This window comes from Platalea leucorodia (assembly GCF_965183815.1).
Source record: "Platalea leucorodia genome assembly, chromosome: 4".
Taxonomy (NCBI): domain Eukaryota; kingdom Metazoa; phylum Chordata; class Aves; order Pelecaniformes; family Threskiornithidae; genus Platalea; species Platalea leucorodia.
The window spans coordinates 83509745-83532087 of record NC_138826.1 but is presented as its reverse complement, the minus strand read 5'-3'; the positions used below and the strand labels follow the sequence as shown (position 1 = coordinate 83532087).

General features: G+C 38.4%; 1 protein-coding gene across 1 annotated transcript in view; it reads left to right on the top strand.

Moving 5' to 3' along the window:
* The window catches only part of PTPRQ (protein tyrosine phosphatase receptor type Q), a gene marked incomplete at its 5' end in the record, with an annotated part of 143671 nt that overhangs the window by 71943 nt on the left and 49385 nt on the right, over positions 1 to 22343 (top strand). Inside the window, 6 exons of the mRNA XM_082308524.1 lie at positions 5510 to 5675; positions 6152 to 6442; positions 6716 to 6991; positions 7786 to 7937; positions 9749 to 9890; positions 12124 to 12393. Coding sequence (XP_082164650.1) covers positions 5510 to 5675; positions 6152 to 6442; positions 6716 to 6991; positions 7786 to 7937; positions 9749 to 9890; positions 12124 to 12393 — 1297 coding nt within the window. The remainder of the gene's footprint in view (positions 1 to 5509; positions 5676 to 6151; positions 6443 to 6715; positions 6992 to 7785; positions 7938 to 9748; positions 9891 to 12123; positions 12394 to 22343) is intronic.

Sequence of the window (22343 nt, the reverse complement as noted above, 5' to 3'; positions counted from 1 at the left end):
AGATGGAGCAGAGTAGCACTGGCCCAGCAAGGTGAGGGTCCAGTTTCATTATCATGTGATGTGGTTGGGCAAGGACAGGATGGTGGCACGGGTGAAAGTTACCGCTGCTTTGGCATATTATGTGGTGGATGGCAGAAAAGCGCTGACAGTAGCTCCAGTTCTAGGTGTGGAAACTACCGTTTTCACCCTTTCAGCTTTGAAATTTAACCCATCCCTCTGCAGAAAGCTATGAGAAGACAAGTTTCAGCTGCTGTTGCATGTCTCTTATGGCCATGGGACATCACCATTAATCTCTCAAATCATGATCCACTCCTTATCTATCTGCTTCCCTTAACTCCCTCTGCCCTTCACATGCCTCTCTGTTCACTATTTGGCATGGCAACTACCGTATCTACGTTGCACTCCTGTTCTCTACCTTGGCATTCCTGTAGGTGCAAGACAGATTTCAAACAGGAGAAAAAAACAACTCTCCCCTGCTGCCTTCTGTCAGATATTTTAGATTACTCTTTTTACAACAGAGAAATGCATGTGTGAAAGCCAGCTGATATATATATGTATATTATATATATATGACACATACAGACAGTTGTAAGCTGTATCAGTATATGCACACATACAGTTTACAACTATCTGTAACTTAAAAGCATAACCATATAGTTGCAGGGTCTGTTGGTAAGTTTTGTATTGCACACATTTGGAAATAAATAATCCTTGGTTGGATGCTTCTGCATCTAGGTCACCATTCTGCTTATGTTTATCCAAACTGTATTTTCAGTTTGGGAAATGATATAGGAGAACTAAAAAAGTAGATGATCTTTTCACATTTCTAGAAACCCCACCTGCTCAGACACTGCTGTAGGCAGCCATTCTCTGCCAGTCTTTCATCTGCTGCTTTGTCAGGACATAACAACAGAGGTCCAAGTCTTAAAGTGTATCTTCTAGCTGCCTTAAAAACTGTCCCAGCTGAAGTATCTTAAGCAAATTAACATCTCCCAATGCTGTCATAATCTGAAATAGATGTAAAAGTCAGACTAAAACTACTACTATTCTGTTGTCTCAAATTCTCACTTCTCCTCACATGTTCTCAAACTCCTCAGGCATATTAAAGGCCAATGAGTATAAAGCACTGATTACAAACAGCAGTGTTAAAAACAGGAAATCAGTAGCTGCATAGTAAAGCATTTTGTTTAGGGGGAAAAAAGCAAAAGACCTGAGATAAAGGATGCAGTTTACTCCTTGACATGATGCAGAAACTTGCAGGAAAAATAGTTTTCCTTTAAAAAGTAAAAAAAAAAGTTACATACCTTCATAGGGCAGAAAAATAATGTATAGTTTCTTTGCTTTGCAGGTCTACATGAAAAATCACACTGCGGCTGTCCAGTCAGAAGGCCTGCAATGCTCAGACCTAGGATTCAGAACCAGAACAGCAGAAGGAAAAATTTAGTGATGGAGATTAGATTTGAGGATTTTGGTATATGAGTGGGCTGTTTCTATGGGGATGCTGACAGGCTGTAAAAGAAAAAGTGTCAGAGAGGGAGGAGTGACTGGTAGCCAAATAGAAGAAACCATCACTGGCATGAGGCTAGGTTGAAGTCCAGCTTTGTCTTTCATCTTCTGCTACCACAGGTCTAGGGAACATGCTGCTTTTTTGGTTTATGTTCACTACTCTGCCTCAGTGCGGTAAAGATGGGACATATTCTGACCAAGAGCACTTCCCACACAGATGACATGGCACTGTACCTCTTGTGCACATCACTTCTCTGTGATGCTGCTGGATTCCTACAGTTCAAGCTTTCACTATTTGCAATAGCAGCTTTGCAAATTTTGCTCTATGGTTTCCTTACATGATGCTTGAAGCAATCATAGTGCCCACATTCTCAGTCTTATCGAGGAAAGAAATCAAAGAATCTATGGAAGTAATTGTCTCATTGCTAAATACTGATCTATAAGAAATATCATGGACTTGAATAAACTCTTTTATTCAATCTCTCTATACTTGTGTTTTGATTAGCGAGAAAGTGGGAAAGGTGCTAATTACAAATATAAATTTATACTTGGAGAAAGTTCTCCAGTGTAGGAATTTCAGTACAGATGACAACTGTACTGCTCTGCCAAACCAGACAGGGGAACCAGGAGCTAAGTAGAGAAAAAAAGGTCACCGACCTTCTAGAGACTGAACATTAGACCTCAAATCATCCAACCCCTGTACTTCAAGCCAACCTAAGTGGACATGAATGGATACAGTTCAGAGTGAAATTCGGCTTGGTCTGCCCTCGGGATGCAGACAAGGGATGAAAGCAATGTGCTATATTAACTTAACAATCAAACATTTTTTTTTCACCAGTATGACCAAAATAAGGATAAAAGGGGAACTTCCCTAAAATACACTGCAGATTTTTTAAAAGATGGCCTCAGAATGGTACAGCACACAAAAAGGAAATATCTTCAGTTAGGTTGGTACTTGGAACAGTGTGCATTACGCTCCTTGAGGAATGGCTTGGATTAGCCCTCAGTGTCTCCACTCTCGCCTGATTGCCAGAGTCAAGCATGTGAGACTAACTCAAAACAACAGTGCAATGCAATGAACCTAAAGAAGGAAACAGAACCGGGGGGAAAAAAGATTAACAGTGAAGAACAGCAGCACTGTGTTGTCTGTATGCAACTAATTACAGCTTTATGCCACTGGAAATTTCTGCTGCTTCCTGGGGTGAAGAAGATACTACTTTCTGCTGACACTTTCATGGCCTGTGTGTATTGCTTACACTTAGCTGCTTTTAATAATCTGATACTTTGCTATGTCAAAACTTCTTTCATGTATGGATGAAGAAGGGGACAGAAGGAATAATTTCTTCAGCTGTAGCCAAAGATCCTAAGCTGTTTGCTTTCATCTGCAGCCACAGTTAATTGTAAAACTTCCTATAGTATTCTATCCCCAGGGTACAATTAGTACAAGTTTCATCTTTTCTCAGTTTGTACCCACACAGTTCTTCCTGCTCACCCTTACTCTTAATTATGTGTTCATTCTTTTCTAATATTTTGTCGTATCAGAAGTTTGAGGTAGTCCCCAATCCTTGGGCTCCTCATCGTAAGGGGGCTACCTCTTAAAACAGTTTTTGTTGAACCAGTAAAAAGCCTGTTATAGCATTCCCGTTGGTTCACTGAGTCCTTAACTGCCAGACAGCTGACTAAATTGTAAAGGTATGCTTTTTAAACTGAGTTGGATTTTCAGCTGTTCATACCAATAAACTCCCATTAAATCTGGAATCAAAACTTGGTGTGGTACCTTTGACATTTTTACCTTGAACACTGAGAGAATTATTTAAGGTCCTTTTTTTGGTCTTCTCATTAGATATTATTGTTATCAATTAAAATTATTATTAATTGCAATATCTAATAATCATAACAACAGGAGGATAGTAGAATGATGCTTCTGTGTCAGAAGGTATTTTCTGTCATACTGTGCTTCAGCATCACAAAGTTTAATTAAATACCTTAGAATTCGATCCTCTGTTTCTTGTATCTTACCCTACCCAAGTGTAAAGCAAAGCTCTTCCCAGCCTTTTTCAGTTAGTTATGTGAAGATAGTGTGAGCTTCCATCTACGTTTAGAAGAAAGGCATATGTTAAGGTGGAATTTCTTAGTATTTTGACTGATGTTGACTTAACCTAATCTTTCAGACAAACGCCACAGTGTGCTTTAAGTCTGTTAATAGGAGAGGATATAGAAATTTATACTGCCAATTTGTGCAGCTTCTGTTCTGCATTCAAAATAAAGGCTTACACTTTCATTGCCAAACGAACTGTTTACTTATTTGTTACGTGAGCACTAGTGACTGTAGGCAAAACTAGGTCTTCAGATATTGGTATAAAAATCTCAGGGGAATGAATGAGAGTATCACCTATTGTTTTCTGCAGAAGTAAAATAATTTTGCCTGTACAAAAAAATTGGTCAAGTGTTATATTAGATATATAAATTGATACATATTGGTGACAGGCATCAAGGTTGCATACTGAGCTATCAATTTGCACAGTACTGACTCAACTGTTTGGTAGAGCATATCATAGTGACTTCTTCAGTAGGAACTTTCCTCAAGAGAAATATAACCCATTTTTTAGTATGTGGTTTTAGTATGCCTGTGTTTGTAGGTGGTATTTCTGAATTTACGTATGCTAACATTACATTCCCCTTCCTCCTGTTTTAGTACGTCTGCTATCACAGTCTCTCTCTTTTAGGAAAGCATTTAAAGCCATCTTTGATTTTAAGGAGCTGGAGGGCGCAAATAAGATGTAACACCAAAAATTGTGGGCAGGCCAAATAACTGGAATGTGTACTAGGCAACTCATCAGGGGTTTGGGCAAAATCCAGCTCCCTCTGAAAATGTTGCTATGTAGAAAATTGAGGAGGACTTCTGTGGTCCTGAGAAGTGCTGCCCATGCCATCTGCTCAACGGGGCAGTGTGACTGCTGGAGAGGAATGATACTGACTCTTTGAATCAGAAGAAAAGCTTTGACTTCCTACCCAATGCTGGAGCTGAATATGCTTATGTGGTACATGACCTCTCAACAGTTTTCAAATCATGAACCAAACTGCTTTGGAACATCTAAGTTAGGTTCCCGTGAAGCAGTGGGTGATTTGACACATTCAGTTATGTGGTATAGCTGACCTCACATAAGTAATTGGATTTTTTTTTTGTCTTTTCAGTTTCCAAAATGGTTCATTCCAAACAGGAATTGCCTCCTCAGATGGGCTGATCTAGAGCACTAACCTATTGCAACAGTCACAGTTTTAGTGGAATTTTTTATATAGTTCAAAACAAAGTGGGTCTTGGTTCTGGTGCAATCCTTTTGTTAGCAAGTAACTGCACAAGGAAAAGAAATTCTGTCAGTTCCTTCAGTTCAATGCAATCCACTGGGTGTAGATGTTTGCATTACAACTAATGGCATGTTTTTAATGGAAAGGACAACTAACAAAAGGAACAGTTTATCAAGTGTTGCGGTGAGATCTCTGCCACTGGAAGTTTTTAATTCAAAATCAGACAATTTTCTGTAAGATCTACTCATAAAAATGGAATAAAGTGAGAGAAGTCCTTTGATTTGCTTCATACAGATCAGGCAAGGCAATCACATGTGTGATCATGTAATCTATGAACAATGAGCAGATGATGATACTTTTTTGTCATTTTCTTATTCAATATGGATAAAAACATTGCAAGATTATAGATTTAATGTGTTCTAAAAAAGGTCGATTGGCATTCAACAAATACAAACAACAGGAGGAGTCAATTAGGTACTCTGTAGTACGTACAAGGAGTAACGACCGATGTCAAACAGTAAATTACTTGAGTATTTCAGTAAAAATCAGGACTCATTAGGAGTCAAAGTGTAGGTTTATGTCTCCTGAACACCATGGTGAATCATATCTGCTGTTGGTGGTGATGGCTAAATGGGAGGCTAGGAAGAGAAATCAATGAATAAACATTTTCAATGACAATGCTTTTTTTTTTCTTTAGAATTTCACAAGTTATGGTAATGACAGCGATGTGAGTATGTCCCAGTCTGCAGTTCTGGATGACTTGGCAAAATACAGCCATTATACTGTATGGTTAACCGCAAGCACAGCTTTTGGAGATGGAAACAAAACCAGTGAAATAATACATGTGTATACAGATCAGGATAGTAAGTTAATAACTTTTTAAATGAGCAGTGTATATCAGTGCTTCCTTGCATTAAATATTCTCTAACTTTAAAATTATTTTACTGTTATGATGGCAAAGTTAAAAAAAATCCAGTAAGTACTGTTTTCAACGCTGCAGTATTTTTCTTTGCAAGGAAGACATTTTGATCTGAGTCTTTGCTTTGTAATATTAAGAACGTAGTTCACAAGCTTCTTCTTGGGATACAAGCGATAAAAATATTGTCTTAAACCATCATTAAGACTCTTTTGTTAAACAAATTTAATGTAGATGATTATTCATATATGCTTTCTAAATATTTTGCTTTTGATAGTGAAACATAAATGATTTTTACAAGTTGTACAAAATATTACAAATGAGATTTAGAGACTCATACTTTCGGCATTTATTTCTGTTTTGGTTTTGGATGCTTTATTACTGTAATCCATGTGTTTATTTTTTGCTTATTATCTTTCATAGTCCCAGATGGTTCTGTTGAAAATCTGATTTATCAAAACATTTCCTCATCTTCTGTAAATGTAAGCTGGCTTCCACCATCCCAGCCAAATGGCTTAGTCTTCTTTCACATTTCTCTAAGTTTGTTGCAACTGGGAACCAATAAGATATTGTCTTTCCTTACTTACAACACAAGCATCATTTTTGACAATCTGGAGAAATATACTGATTACATTCTGAAAATCACACCAGCCACTGATAAAGGATCTTCTGAACTGCATGCTCTAAGTCTGCATATAAGAACTGATGAAGATGGTAAGATATTTTATTCATTCCTAAGGAAATGTAGGAAAAAAAAAAAGCTTTCTAAAAGCTATTGTTTATTTATGTTTATTTTTCTCTTGTTACTTAAAGCTTTTTTGTTATACAATGACACAAACAACTGCTACACATTTCTGTATTGAGACCATGAAATCGAATTTTCCACTCAGAGCACAACTTTAATTGATAGCTGAAAGATATTTTTCATTGTAACTCATATTTTTCTGAGGTTATCCTTGTTTTTCTCTTTCTTATTTCTTCATGTAGTCCCAGAATCAGCACCTATAATCAAAACATTTTCAAATCTCTCAACTACCTCAGTTATGCTTTCATGGGACCCTCCTGTTAAGCCAAGTGGTATTATAATAAGTTATGATTTAAATTTATTTGGGCCAGAAAGGAATAACTCATTCTCTACCACCAATAATTTTATCATCTTGGAAGACCTTCTACCGTTCACATTATACAGTATTTATGCAGCTGCAAGAACAATAAAAGGACCTGGTCCATCTGCTGTGCTTCAGTTCTACACAGATGAGTCAGGTGAGCAAATACAATTGTAACCAACTTGAAATTTTGGTCCTATGTTATTGCATCCATCTTAGAGCTGAACATCAGACCCAGAGAGAGTTGAGATGGAGGATTCACCTTCCATTGGTCTGTGCATGAGGAGCTTTCAGAAGAAGGAAACACTACAAGGGAATTATTTTCTGCGTTCTCCTTCTCCTGCCACAGTGTGCCAGAGGAGGTCACATTCTGCATAGGATTACAAAAATAGCTCCAACAAGAAATGTCTTTTGCCTTTGGAATATTTCAGTTTGCCAAGTGTCAGGGATTTTAAAGCAAGCAACAGTACCTTTCTCTTCATCCTCCCATGTAACTGAAAAATGATAAAACATGGAAATATTTCTGACACATTCTTACAGGTCTCCTTTAAATGGACCTCCTCTCACCTACATGGTAAATGATGTATCTTTTCAATATATATTGAGTTGGGCTCAATATAAGATGTAGGAAGCGGAGTATATCACATTCCAACAATATATGTAATACGACTTTTGTTAAATGCCTTAGTTCTGACAAGGGGGATGTTTAAGTGATGAATAGATTTCTTAGATCTCTGAGAAGATCCCTTGCTGACTAAACATGTATTCTCAATTAATTGAATTTGCTTCATGCCAAAAAGAAAGAAATATTTAAATAGCGATGAAGTACAGTTTTGATGAGTTCAGATACAAATGATGACAAGTGTACATGTGTTCTCCTGCTTCTCCAAAGTGTTTGGTTTTGCCTGGATTATTTGTAATTTGGAACTCAAGAGCATTTCTCTTTTGCAGTGCCATTAGCTCCACCCCAGAACTTGACCATTACCAACTACACTGAAGATTCTGTGTGGCTAAAATGGGATCCAAGTCCCCAGCCAAATGGTATTATTATGAGATATAATTTTAAGATTTATCAAAACAACACTGAAAAACTATTTTATCAGGTATGTGTATAATTAACAGTCTTTAATTTTTTTAAATACTTTTTTCATGCTTTAGGAACAAAATATATGACAAATATTTTAAATGTCTGTTATGCTCCTGTAATTATGAAGCTCCTCTAAATTCGTGTTTGTTAAGACAGTTTACTTTCCCTTCCAACATGCCTGCAATTCAGTTTTTAAAATTAGATAGAGAAAAAATTATTAGATCTTAATTTGCTTTGAGCATCTAATATTTCATTAATGATAAGCTTTATTAATCTTTAGTTCATATTTCAGTGTAAGTTTGATGTTAGAAAAAGACAGAAATTATTTGTTTTGTGGCTACTTTTGTTTAGCTATTTAGTATCTGTGGAATTTCAAGATTCAAAAAGAAAGGCAGGCTTGCATTTCTTTATTTTTACAGAATAACTGAATTAGTTTTAACTTAAATACATGCTATAAAATTCTATATAGAAATTGATCAAGGCATTTATATGTGCTTTAACCTGGTTGTTTGGATGACATCAAGAAATGCACTGTGAACTGTAAGGGCAGCAAGCTGAGGCCAGGATTGCATCTCAGGCTTAGAAACTATATAGTGAGTTCTGTTGGCCCAAGACACTTGTACAAGCTGCAGGGAAAAGGCATTGCTGCAGTGAGCCACGAGTTTAAAACATGCAGTGTAAGGTGTGGGACTGTGAGGAGCTTAATTACTCCAACTCCCTCAGCACTACAGTCCTTATTTCAGAGACTTAGCATGCAAGGAAAGTGCTTGTGCTGTTGTTAAGCGTACGCATTGCAGAATTCAGTCCCCATGAGGTGGCCTACTGTGCTAACCCGTATGCAGTCTGCTGTTACTCCCCATTGTGGAATGAAGTGTTGGCATCACCCCAGTTTCTTCCATCATCCTTGGAAGAGGGGAAGCACAATGCACATACAGAAGAGGAACAGTGTTTTCTACGGGCAGCTGCCCTTGGAAACACATTCTTTGGGTGCTCATGGAGGCCACCAAAAAATTTTCCTCACTGTCCATCTGAGACAGACTCAAATTCAGTGAGACTACAGAGACTGGCCAGAGCACTTGAATGCGTCTGCTATGCCCTACGTTTCTTCATGTTTTGTAATGTTATATGGGCAAGAAATTAGATTTAGGTTGTGGCAGCAAGACAGGCAGAGCAATTTGTATAGAAATATTGTAGTTAGGCAGCATAATTCTCTGATAACTTGGATCCCACAAAATCTTCACCAGGTGTTCTTGCTGAAATTCAGCTCTTTCCCTGCTGCTATTATAGTCCTCAACATTTGCACAAAATATGCCTTGCATGCTCTGTGAAAAATAGCTACCAGGAACTGAACTGTGGTTTTTAGCTTTTTTTTGAAGCTCTTCATCAGTCTGTGTGTCTGGCTCAGGTAGAGTAAAAGAAATGAGAAGCTATGACCCATGACCTCTTCCACTGCAGAGGTGTAGTAAGGAAGTAGAAGGTGAGAGGGGGTTGATGTGGCAGTGTGGAGGTGACAAGAGTTTACAGTATTGGTAAAAGAAGGCATATGTGGAGTTAATCTGTTCTAACAACGCTATGGTAATTATGATACCATCCTTCAGCATATCTTCCTCACAAGTCACAGTGAAAGAGGGAGAGGAGAAAGGAAAGGAAGAATTTGACCCTGCATTCTTTTTCATTGAGCTCAGGGATTACTTTCACTGAAAGCTACTCAGAGTAGAAGAGGCAAGACTATGGCTCTAAATCTTCTGTTCATTTCAGTGGGTTCAAGGTGAGGCCCACAATGTTTACACAGATTAATTGCATACTAATAATTTTTCCTTCCTTAAGAACATTTCAGGTTCAAACCATGAAGCAAACCTTGTTGGATTAGAACCATTCAGCCCCTATTTTATCAGTGTCTCTGCATTTACCAAGCTTGGGAATGGCAATCAGTTCAGTAATGCTGTCCAGTTTACAACGATGGAATCAGGTTAGATGTGACGACTTCTAAGCTGCAGCTCTGTTTATGTATATTTTCCTTGTATGGCTGAACAACAGTCTTCCTCTTCTCTCCAAAGAAAATGTAACATAACACTATCTCATCATTGTCTTCTGCCTGTGTAACGCTGATTCACATTCCTATTGTACCGGATAGGCTGGGTTTGAAGTTTGAGGTCGGAAGTGTAGAATTAGAAATGTCCTCATCTGAAATGAGAGGCTTATATGGCTACTATAAATCTTTTAATAGCATCACAGATAAAGGGAGGAAAATTAGATAGATATCAGTCTTTGCAGATCAAAGCGATAATTCAGATCCCTGTGAAAATAACTGAAACTTCAGCAGTATCAAAAGCAGCTGGACAAAAGATTGGCAAATGAACTGGAAATTGTATTAAACGAATACAAATTTTTAACATTTTTTATAATTTATTTTAGGAAGGGAAGCTGGCCACTAATTCAATATCCTAATTTGTTAGACCTTACTCATCCTGATGACTGGGGAGGACTACGCAATATAGCTGGCTTATGTACAGTTTTGTCTTGTGCCTTCTACATGTCTTTTGAAGGTGCAGGTTGTTTCAAAATAAAAAATTGTATCATGTGAAAGTGAATATTCAACATGCACTAAAGAGAGCCCGGGAGCTCTGCGAGTTTGTGAAACTGGCCTTTGTGCAAAACTGTAGCTCCTTTGCCAGGTCAGAGCAATCCCCAGGCTCATGTACTTTATAAGGCCTGTCAGTGCCAGGAGACTAGCATGGGGTAGGGGGCTGCGTCTGAACTCCCAGCTTCCTTTATACTGACAGCAAAGAGAGCAGACAAGGTATCAAAAGATCCCATATGGTGACTACAGTTTTTCAAGACCACATTTCCAGTGAAATATTCTTTCCAGAGCTGATAAAACAGGATCTCTGGGAAAAATTATGCTGTTTATTGTACCCAGCACTTACAACACAGAAATCTGGACCATCACTGAACTGGTTCAGGTTGGCAGTTGGATCCCTGCAGCTGGAGGTTGTCCTGCCCAAGAGCCATGGTCATCCATCAGATATCTCATTTCATCACTGACATTCCATGCTCAAGGTACTTTCTTCAGAAGTGCTGGAGAGACATTGCCCACAGGACCGTGGTCTAGTCATTTTACAGCTTTTTGTCAGACTTTGTGCTCAGCTAGTTGCAGCATTGTTTGCTTTCCTTCCAACCCAGATTTGGGGCAGTTGCTGGATCAGTTCCTCATTGATTTCATCTAAGGGTTCTGTCTTTGGTCTTTATTAAAAGTGCCAGTTAATCTTTCTTCTGCAGATGCTGCTTTTTTTTAAAAAAAAAAAAAAGTTTTCTTTGAACTCTGAAAAGAAAATCAATCATTTTAAAGAGATTCTTTTACCTCTGTGCACTGATAATGTACATGTTTCCCTCTATTTCTGGTACGTCACTGACAGTATTTTCATTATTTTATGGATTCCTGGACATGTTTCGATAGAGGAAGTAGGTTGGGGCACGCCTCACTGTGTATTCATTGTCTCTTAGCTGGTACAGCCAGCACTTTAGCCCTTTCTGAGATACTTTAATTTATTGTTCTATTTAATCAGTTGTTCACAGATAATTGCTCTATTTTCAGCATGAGTACAATATTTGCTACCTTTTATTAAATTTTTATGAGCATTGAAAAACTCCTGCTGGAACCAGCAAGGAGGTGGGGAACAGTATGGTGATAGCATTGATATGACAGCTCTGAAACCTGCCCAGTGACTTCTGTGCAGGTCGTGCCTCTGCTGAGAGGACAGAGAGATATGATACAGTGCCTAAAAGAAACAAAGCTAACAGATAAATAAGGAACTTCTGCTGTTGATACTGTTGTGGAATATGTATATGAGTTTCATACTACTGTGTTTTACTACACTTTGATTAAAAAAAATAGGGAAAATACAAGCAGTTGTGAAAATAAAATTGGTGGACACATCTAGGAAAAAGCCAGATAGATGGCCTCTTCTGTTTCAAGTACTACCACCAGTCATGTTCATAGTAGTTGGAAATGAACGATCTAATGAGGACAAAGATGTATTTTGTTCTCTCAATGTGTTTCTTTTACAGTATCAATTTTTCTGCCACTGGAATGTTTGACCCTCACTATGAACACTGGGTCTACTTCTCTGACTATATTGTTCTGTGATTACCATTTTAATTGTGTGGGAATGTTAATCTTTGGTGCATGTGTATCTTTTAAGTACCAGATGCTGTCCAGAATGTTCATTGTATTGCAATGAGTTGGCAATCGATCCTAGTGCAGTGGGACCCACCTGCTTCATCCAACGGTGTAATTACTCATTACATCATAACAGTTGAAGGAAATTCTACAAATTTTTCAGCTTATGATACACTGCATACTTTTAGAAATCTGCTTTCCAATATTACTTATCAATTTAAAATAAAAGCTGCAACATCTGCTGGTGATGGTGAAGAACAGATATGCAATGCCAGTACACTTCCAGAAAAAGGTAAGAAATTATTCAAGTTAATTATTTTGTTAAATTTAAATGGTGGCTGTGAAACAAGCAGGCCTGAAATACCTGCTTTAATGCAGGCAGCTAAATTGTGCATTGTTAGGAGCAAAATTTTTGTTGTTTTGTTTTTACCAGGGGCTATGCTATGACTACAATGATTGACAATAAAGCTGTTCAGAATTTGTTCAATTAAGAAGCATTTAACATCTTCAGACAGACTTTGTGATAACTCTTGATGAATAGGACTTTTTCACAAGAAAGAAAATTGTGAGCTAAATCCAAGGAAGAATGTAGGCAGGTTTTTTGGCATTGGAGTAAAAACTTATCACCCAAAGTCTGTTTTACTTTCTCTCTCCATGCACACTTCACACTTCACCTAATCCTGGCTGTGCTTTCATTTGGCACCTGAAACTTCCTTATGCACTTGGAGATGAAATTCTGTGCAAAATAGAGCATTGCTTCTGTGTAAATAGCTATGTGCTTAGCTTCTAAACTGGAAGTGGAGAGGAGCCCAACTCTCAATCTAGGAAGCAAATGCCTGTTTCAGTTCTCTTCCCCAGTTAAGGATGATTTCTACTCTTGGGATTATTTCTCTTGGTTTTTTCTTCTTCGGTGATAGTTTAATATAAAAATAAAAAATAATATTCAGCGAGCAGAATCCAGAACAAGACTTTACCTTCCTACCGAACTACGGGAGCAATTACTGCATTTAGTTCCTTTTTTTGTTTCCTCTTCAGTGACATCAATTCATGCAGTGGAGTTGAGGAGCTCTCTAGTTCAGAACAGCTGGATCATTAGGAAACATGGGGGTGGGATGGCGGGGCATGACTGTATCCCCTGATGCTTAGAAACCAAACCTAGCTTTTGTCACACTTTAGTTACTAAGTTATTCAGTAACTTAAAAGATGAGTTGCAGCACTCGTTCTCATATATATTTCAACTGGTAGAGTGAGTTTTGCTCAGTTCTGTCAAATAATAGATACAAGAGTTTGTGTCAGCAACAGGGTTTAGGTTCTGGATGACAAGTGGACGGGGGCAGCTCTAATATGCGGACTTGAATCAGGCATCTAAACTTGGAGGAGATCAGACTTACCCTTACGCTTAGACCTCCTATTGGTAGCTTCCTGAGCCGCATGCACCTCTTTAGGATCAGCCTTCAGATCTCTCCTATTCGCAAAGCCTTTGTGCCCCACTCTGAGCTTTGATTTCCACGCTTCTTAAAATTAGACTTGCGGATGTGCGTGTCTGAATGAATCTAGACCACGTCTGTATCATCAGCTGAACTACTACTGTTTTGGTTCCAGATCAAATAGCTGAGCTCCAAATGAGGACAAACAAAGCAGCCCCTTGCTGGCGTAATGTGGCCAACATTGTGAAAATAGCCAGGACAGTACTTTGATGACTGCCCTTCCTTGTAATGCAGTCCATCCCACTAAAACCTGGCCACAACCCCTATCTGAACAATGAGGTGGCACATTCATACCTGTTTCTGGTAAAAATGTCCTCTCTGAATTGGCTTCCTGATCAACAACAGCCCCACTGCAAATTCTGCCATTTTCTGATCCCTGTTGGTCCCCTCCGTTCTGGCTCCTTGGCGATTTAAGACTTCTGCCTGGGTCATCCACCCTCTTGTTTGCTCAAAAACTTCTGTCCATTGGCAACGTTCAAAATGCACTTCTGAAGGAAGCATTGTTTAAATATTAGAGATGAGCATACTCATATCTTACAGCATCGGCTGGAAATACTGTAGTGAGCTTAACTGCTGTGCTGACCGTGGATCGTGTGAGCGTGCACCTAAGTACGCTTCTCAACTGCACTTGTAACTCTCCACCCTTTCTTTTAAATCAGAGCTGGTGAACAGCCGGCCCTGACTCAGAGCTCAAGTAAACTGAAACTGCGGATGGGTGTGCAGACAGGTGGGCTGGTGCACAATTAAAACTGGACTCATCCAAAACCCGAAGGTTTTGGAAATAGTCTTATAGCAGACATGGTACCCTCTGGTACAGAGGAGACCAGGAGGCTTCCTAGGTACCTCAGTTCTTGGAGGATGGGGAAAAGGCTTCTAGTAGTGTTAAAGAAGCCTGGCACCTGGGAAAGTTAATTGTTGGGATTTCTGAGAAATTTGGGGTTGGCTATTAATTAGTGCTTGAGGAAAGCCTGGAGAAGCTGTGGATGTGGTATTAAGCCCGGGCTTGTGGGACAGACTGCTAGTCTGTTGTGGTTTATGTTACATAAAGTTGTACTAGCAGGAGAAAAGAAAAAGACTTTATTTTGTAACAACATGTGGCTTATGTGTCTTATCACTGGGAGCTTTCCTAAGTGAAGGATTTATACTACAATACATGTATTTTTTGCCACATACACTGCGCAGAGCCTTTCTTGCTGTTTTAGCGTTGGCTTACATGTTGTTGCTTAGTCATATTTACAACAAACTAGTTATTATTAGGACATTTCCTTAACTGTGTGTTTGCATGAATTGTTTTGTGGTGACTGGGTACTAGGAATTGGAGATTAATGGTTGGGAATGGAAACAGTTTTATAGCTGTTGTCAGCTTCTTATTTATGGTGGTCTAAGATTAGTCACAGAATATGTAGCCAGCACTGAGTCACTGACAATGCATTTATTTCTGACATAAAGTGAAATCGAATTTGGCTCAGTGTCTCACTGCATAGTGTTTGACCTTTACATTCTTAGCAAGATTATTTGCCTTTTTTTTGAGGTAAATTTGTTCGTATCTGGGTACAATTAAACATGAATCATGAAGATTAAATTTATGAGGAGATTAGTGCTGTTTTGTGTCTAATCTAGCTCCATTGTCATGGTAAACCACTTCGGCTGGGTTGCAGTATGTTATAAAAATTGTCGACTTTGTAGTGCTAATATTACTTTGTGTTTAAATATATTATACAGGGTATGAAAGATAATATAGCAAGTACACATGCATAAATGAGTTAGGATTTTATGACTGAATAACTATCCTTGGATTATTTTCAAGAAAATGCACATATTAAAATGAAAATTCATTAAGGTTGAGTGAGCTTTTAGAAGGGAGAAAGAGCCATAAAATGGGTAGGAAACTTCTCCAAAAGGCACACTAAAGCTGTGAAGATTCAGTTAACTCACAAGTCTGGGACAAGTGTAATAGTCATTCAGTTAAGAATAAAAATAAAACAATTAAAAAGCCACTTGGGGGGGTCAAAGCATGAATAATCAAAAGAAAACTGCTGCTGCTTTCAATTTTTTTAAGTTGGATTTTTCTTCATAGACCTTTTATTCGTCTCTGAAAATATTAATCACATTGATTATAGTATTAAGACATGCAGAGTAATTTTTCCCTCTTTACTGAGTCCTGCTTAATATTACAACTGAACAGAGTCTTGGAACAGGTTGAGGCCCCATTGTACTGCGGTGACAGTCCTTACCATTTGTTTTCTACTAAACAGAGATTCATTCATAACTTACACTTTAAAGAAATATGGCTAGGGATTTGTCCAGGAAACCCTTTTTAATTTAATCTGTGCTTAATTTTGCTGGCCAGTACTAACTTGTAACTATACACAGAAGTATGCTTTGGGCATGAAGGAGAGTAGTGCCTAAAAGGATTGGTAATGAGAAAGTTTCTTAGGTCTTTTGGTGTGGAGATGGCAAATTATCCTCTTCTGTTGTTACTTGCAAACAAAATGTCTTTACTCTTTGCACAGGCAAACCTTTAAAGATTCTGGGTTTGTACCTCCAGGATGGAGGTGCCCATGGGAAAACGTGGGCCTTTTTTTCATCCAGGTCTGCGAGGAGCACAAAACGTAGCATGGATTTAAAGCCTTCTTCATATCCAAGGAAATGCTCTGTTTTCTTCACCATAAGTCCTTTTCTTAGGATGTGGCAGCTCATGGCAACTCTATGAATTGGAGTTACATGAATTTCCTCATTAAGTTGTGAAGAGAACTACAGATGACCATAATGCACTGGAAGAAATATTTAAGTCCGTACCCTAAAGCAGTCCTTAGGGCCCCAAGCATGATGTGCAGTGCAGTGCAGTGTGCAGTGCAGTGTGCAGTGCAGTGTGTTGGCCTGGTTACCCAGAGGAATCAACCTAATGCAGAGCCACAGCACTGGAAATAGAAGAGCTTCGGTGTACTTGTCACTACTACAGATAAGAGCAGTGCGTTTCACATGTTCAAGCAATGCTGCAAGTTCATGTTTCCAAACTGTATTAAAGTAAAAGCATCCAAAAATTGCAGAGTGAATCATGACTAAGAATCTTTGAAACACTTCTTTCCAAGATGACTGAATCTGATTTTTTTTTACCAGATTTCTATTTTGTTAATGTAATGTGGATTTCTTTTTTTAGGTTTCCTGATTAGTTGGTATGTCCAAATGTCAGTTAATGGCTTTGATGTTTATGGCAAATCTTCACTAGACAAATGCAATGTTCACTTCGTTGCTGCCAATGAAATTGCATTGATGTTATTTTTACAAGCAGGTAGATAAAAATAGAAGAATCATATAGTGTAGGATGAAAGAAATATTTTTTTAAGGACTAGGTCAACTCTAATGTATAAGAAATGCTGGTGACGTATACATACAAAGCTGACATTGAAAGCATTTATGTGTCAAAAAAATTGTCTGCTGAAAAGTAGACAGTGGTCCCATTTGTCAGAAAGCTGAACATTTTTATTAATGGAATAAGATTGGAATACTAACAGCTTTTCACTACTTTTCTAAGCTTAGCTTGAAGGTGTGCATTTCTCCTTAGATTTCTAGAATTTGATTTTTCAGTGCTTAGATCCCGTAGTTAGAGATAGAATTTTCTGATGTGCTAAGGACTAAGAGACAGTCCAAGGAGGCTTTTTAAAGACGTGTTCTCAACTGTGCAATTTCCTTTAAAGCATGTCTGATAACATCAGTCCCAAGTCATGGGAAAAACACTCTACAGGTTTTTTACATTTTTATGTTAGTAAAATCATTTGGGACCTATTTGTGTTGTCCTTGTTCATACTGAGCAGGACTTTGTATCATGAGGAGGCCCTCTGAAATGAGCAGTCTGTACTAGAGTACCATTTGGTATGATCAGGGATATCAACTTAACCCAGGGAACTCCTTTGGGTAACTAAGCTTTCAAAAATTAATAGAGATAATCAATACAGAATATTCATTTTCTTTTCAGACACCTCCATTTTCTGAAGACTCTTGTTGTGTGCCCACTGCTATCTGTTCTACTTTGTTCTTCACTTTCCTCCTATTGATGCTCTTAATACCACCCAACAGACTTCTAGGCTGCCGCTGTTCTTTTAATCCAAACTCCAGCTACAAGCAGCTGTTCTGTAGGCAGACTTTTTTTTATTAACTTCGTTAGGAACTATGCCATATCATATTACAGTCTTCTGTTCCCGGCCCGCGCAGCTGTAGTCATTGCTTTCCACAGAAGTCTTTACAGAAAGCCGTAACTTCTCTCTTTTCTCAGTAGATTTTTTTGTGTGTGTCCTTTGCTGCCCTTAGGTTATCTTTGCATTGTAAGATTTTTTCTACCGAATATTTCTGTTGATTTAAATCAGTTCGACTGGCCCAGTTCAAATTGATCTGAGTCTTTGCACAGTCCTGGTGCTTTTTCTACCAGGACTTTCCTTTCATTTAGGTTCTCAAATAAGAACTTAATCTCAGAGCCGTCCACCAGCTTTGGAAGGGCTGATTAGCATTGCAGCCAGACGAGCATAGGGAACCAGGGCCAAGATCTGTGAAAGTAACTTCTATTTAGGTGCTTAGCTTCCTGTCAACTTCAGTGGGAGTTCAGGCACGTAAATAGGTTTTAGGAGCTTAAAGTCCAATGTGGATCTGGCTTCAGGCACTTTTTGTTGGAGTTTGGCCATCATGTGAACAATGGTGGATGAACCTGAAAATACCTCATTCCTCCTCCAGTCCAGAAACTGAACGCACCAGCATTTCACGGCCAGCCTCTCTGCCAGCTCCCTGGCTGGCTTTCAGAGGCTGAATTAAAAGCTATTAAAAGGAAAACGACAGAGTACTTTGCACCCAAACTTTCAGACTTTGAAAAACTCCCTACTCTCAGAGCTAGCTGAATTATAGCAAATGCAATATAATTCAATAGGGAAAGACTGTCAGATATATGATGATGGGACTTAAGGGGTCCTACCCATGATTCCTGGGAAATTTAAGTATGGGATTAGCACCAGAACGTCAGCTAGCTGATCAGGACACAGTCCTAGACAATTAGTGTCCGACACCACCACAAACATGCCTTTTTCATGCCTTTTCTTTAAGTGCACCTTTCTGGAAACCAGGAAAAATAATAAAGTTCCTGTTAGGCACATACCAAAGCAGTAGTATATAAGAGCAAATACATTAAGTCTTTGTTACAGTTCCAATTTAATCTGAAAGAATAATTGACAAAGACACAATTTTTGGCTTTAATTGGTTTTAGTGTGAACAGTGATCACTTCATCATAGTTGAGTCATGTTTAGAAAATTTAAACAAGCTGCATGATTACTCTAGGAAGCATGGAATGGTTTGTTCAAATCAGTACCATCTGTGGACAGAAAAAGTTGGGGGAATTTTAGTCATTCTTGAGGAATGGAAATCTGATTCTCCATGCTAGAGTAATTGTAATCCTCTTTGTATCTGTAACCCAATAGCATAGTTGTCTTGAAATTGTCTCACTGAACACAATCAAGTGCAAGAGACACTGTGCCACTGGGTGTCACTGCTTCTCACTGCGGCCCTCGGAGCAAAACTGATTTGCTCCCGATTCGGATCACATCTTTTCATTTGTTCTAATGAGGGATTACATTTATATTTGATTTGTCTAGGTAAGCAATGAGATAAAATGGACTAGATTTTAAACTGACTAATGTTTAAGGCTCTAATTCCATTTTAAAGATCTGTCTAGGCACTGATGGAGAAAATTTTCCATCTTCTTCCAACTGACCCTTTCTTTTGTAGGTTAGAAATATTTTGTATATATGGGTCTTAGTAAACTGGAAAAAATGATGACATAAATTAGGAGTAAAAGCTTTTGTAGGAAAGAAGAAGTACTTGTCTAATCTGTGTGTTATCTTTATACCTGCAAGCTTATCTTTCAAAATGGTGGTTTGGGTGTAGTATTACTCACCGGAATGATCACAGAGACTATCTTCAGCCTCGTGAGAATAATTTGCATGGGTTCCCTCTGTAGTCAGCAGGAAAAAGGACACTTCTCTAGGGGACAGCTGGAAAGAGAAACATCATTTTCCTGCACCCAGTTCTTTCCCCTGCTCTCTGGGAGCTTATCTCTTTCCGCTAAATACAAGGAGAGCTCATGGAGGCTGGTTTTACTAGACTTTTGTTGTTCTGTGTGAGAGCCCACAAATCAGAGCCACTGTTACTTTTCCTGATATCATTTCTAGTTCTGTGAAACTGCCAAGCATCTTTTCCATCTTTACTGCAACATTGCTACCTCTCAATTCTTTTTGATGGCATCATCCATGTTGAAACTGGGGGAACAGGGTACTCTCCTTGAGAAGGAAAGCCCACCATGCTGTCTAGAACATGGGCACTGCTCTTTCTGCCTGTGACTAGCCTCTTTAACCTGCCTTGTTTTAGGTGCAGAGACTGCAGTTGTGCCAGTCATGGCTCTACCGGCTGCACATTTGGACAAAGGAAGGTACATAATTTCACCCCGCTCTTCGCACCCAGCAAGCAACCAGTTACTATCTATCTATCTATCTACTTTATTCCAAACCCCTGTTTCAGTATTTGATCCAGTCTTTCATTTAAATTGGAGTATAGTCCAATAATATGTTTTCAGCAGATGGAAGTTAGTAATGGTAGACTAAGAGGCGTTAGAGCCAGTTGTTTCCATCTCCATGTTGCACATTTTCACATTTTTATTCCAAACCTGCCAATGCTGGCTGTTCCTATGACAGCAAGAGTTCCTGGAGTCATGTGCCTGCGAAGGTGAGGTCATATTCCTTACCTATAAAAGAGTAATCCCCCCCGAGTGAGAAGGAGGAAAATTGACTTTTCTTAAATTCTTTTTAATTTTTATCTGCTCTAATGTCTTTGAAATTGCTGACTTTTAATTTTTTAATTCCTGGAATATACAGTTTGGGTCTTAAAAATACTTTAATTCAAGTTCAGAGTGAGACTGGGTGTAACTTTTGTTTCACTGAAATAGTTTTATCCATTCTATCCCACATTTTGTCATCATCATAATTCAGTTGTAAGATTCATATTCTTTGCAGTATCTTAACAGATATTAATAATTTATATCACAATACAATAGAGAATTTTTCAAGGAAAACTACAGATTTTTTTATAGTAACCATTGAACATTTCTCTGCCTTTATTTTGCATTAACTAATGGTCAAACTAAGCCCTTTCTTGTAATTTACAGAGTTAGCAAATGCAGTTTATAGAGCTATTATGAAAATATTGCAGTGTTTATTTTTTTGAAAGTGGACAAACTGAGTATTACATCTCCAAAACTATGATCAACCAAGAAGGTTACTGCCTGTTTTGTTTTTATTTACAACTTCCTGAATTTCTCTTCGTGCTAATAACAACAGAGCAAAACAACTTTAATTTTGATAGCATGGAGTATGATGATGAAAGTTGTCTCTAGCAAAGATTTTTTCTTAGACAGTTTGCTCTTGTTCTGTGTCTGCTTAGTGTGTAGCAGGGTGGGATCATATGGGGCTATTGCATGCTGCGATGCTGTGTACACATGCATGAGAGCTGAGCAGAAGGACAGGGGAAGCGCCCACGGTTCCTGTGGCTGACCCCTCTCCTTGCAGGCTCCACCTACCTTGGGCTCATTTGAAGGGATTTGGATTTCTCAACCTTTTCATCATCACAGCTTGGTTTGACTCAGAATTTGCATTTCTTGTTAAATGTTAGTATTTAGTGGAGAGGCTTCAGCTTGTTATATTATGATGATTTTTATAAACAAATTGTTGCAGATGAAAGCAGAGATGAGATATTCCCACAAGACTGAAAAAAAATGGAGGGTTTTCTCTTTCTTGCCCAGTAACGTTGGTCTGGGATCCTTTTATTCTTTATGTAAGCCTTGGGGCTTCTTCAGTTTCAGTTTGAGGATATATCATGTGTTTTTCTTTTACCAGCGATACTTCTTCCCCCAAAGACTCTAAAGTACTCTTTAAAGCTAAATGCACAAAATGATTTCTGAGCTGATTTCTCTCCACAGTTTTTGCCACAGAGAGTATTAGTATTATCTTACAGAGTCTTAGAGATAATATTAGCTTACTGTATGACTATGTGATATAGCACAAAAACATATGTTGCATCCAGTCTGCGAGAGCTGGGACTACACCGTTGGCTTAATATAGATATGGATAAATGTGCATGCATGTGTGTATGTGTATGTATGTACACCCATGCAATACTTCTGTCTCCATGCACATGTATGTAACCTGTGTATACCCATGTATACGTATGTATATAAATACATGGAAGCAAAGTTTATTGGAAGTTTCTTTTTTTTCTTTGTATTGCCATATTATTTAGCTCGTCCTGTTGGCTTTCTTTTAATTTGTTGTTTACTGAACAGCTTGTAAAGCACTTATATAAAGATAGACAAACATATTCCATGTGTTGATACTTTCCATTCATAAGGTGAAACAGGACACTTGTGAAATCTTGAGGTGTTGCTTGAGGATTTCATATCTTACCAAGAGAGAGGGAGACAAATGAGTATTTCTAAGTGAGAGGTGAGGAATCTCAGTTAGCAACAGCAGTAAAAGATGCTATGGGTAGGCCAAAAATAACTTTGCTTGATATTCCCTCCCCCAGTTGAGACATAGCCCCAAATGTAGCAACAGCAATGTCACACCTCTCAAAGCTGCCCCTGCATGCCACACCTAAAAGTATTTTTCTTTATTTCAAAAGCTATAGTAAATGTATGCCACCTATATATGCACAGTGTGATCTATA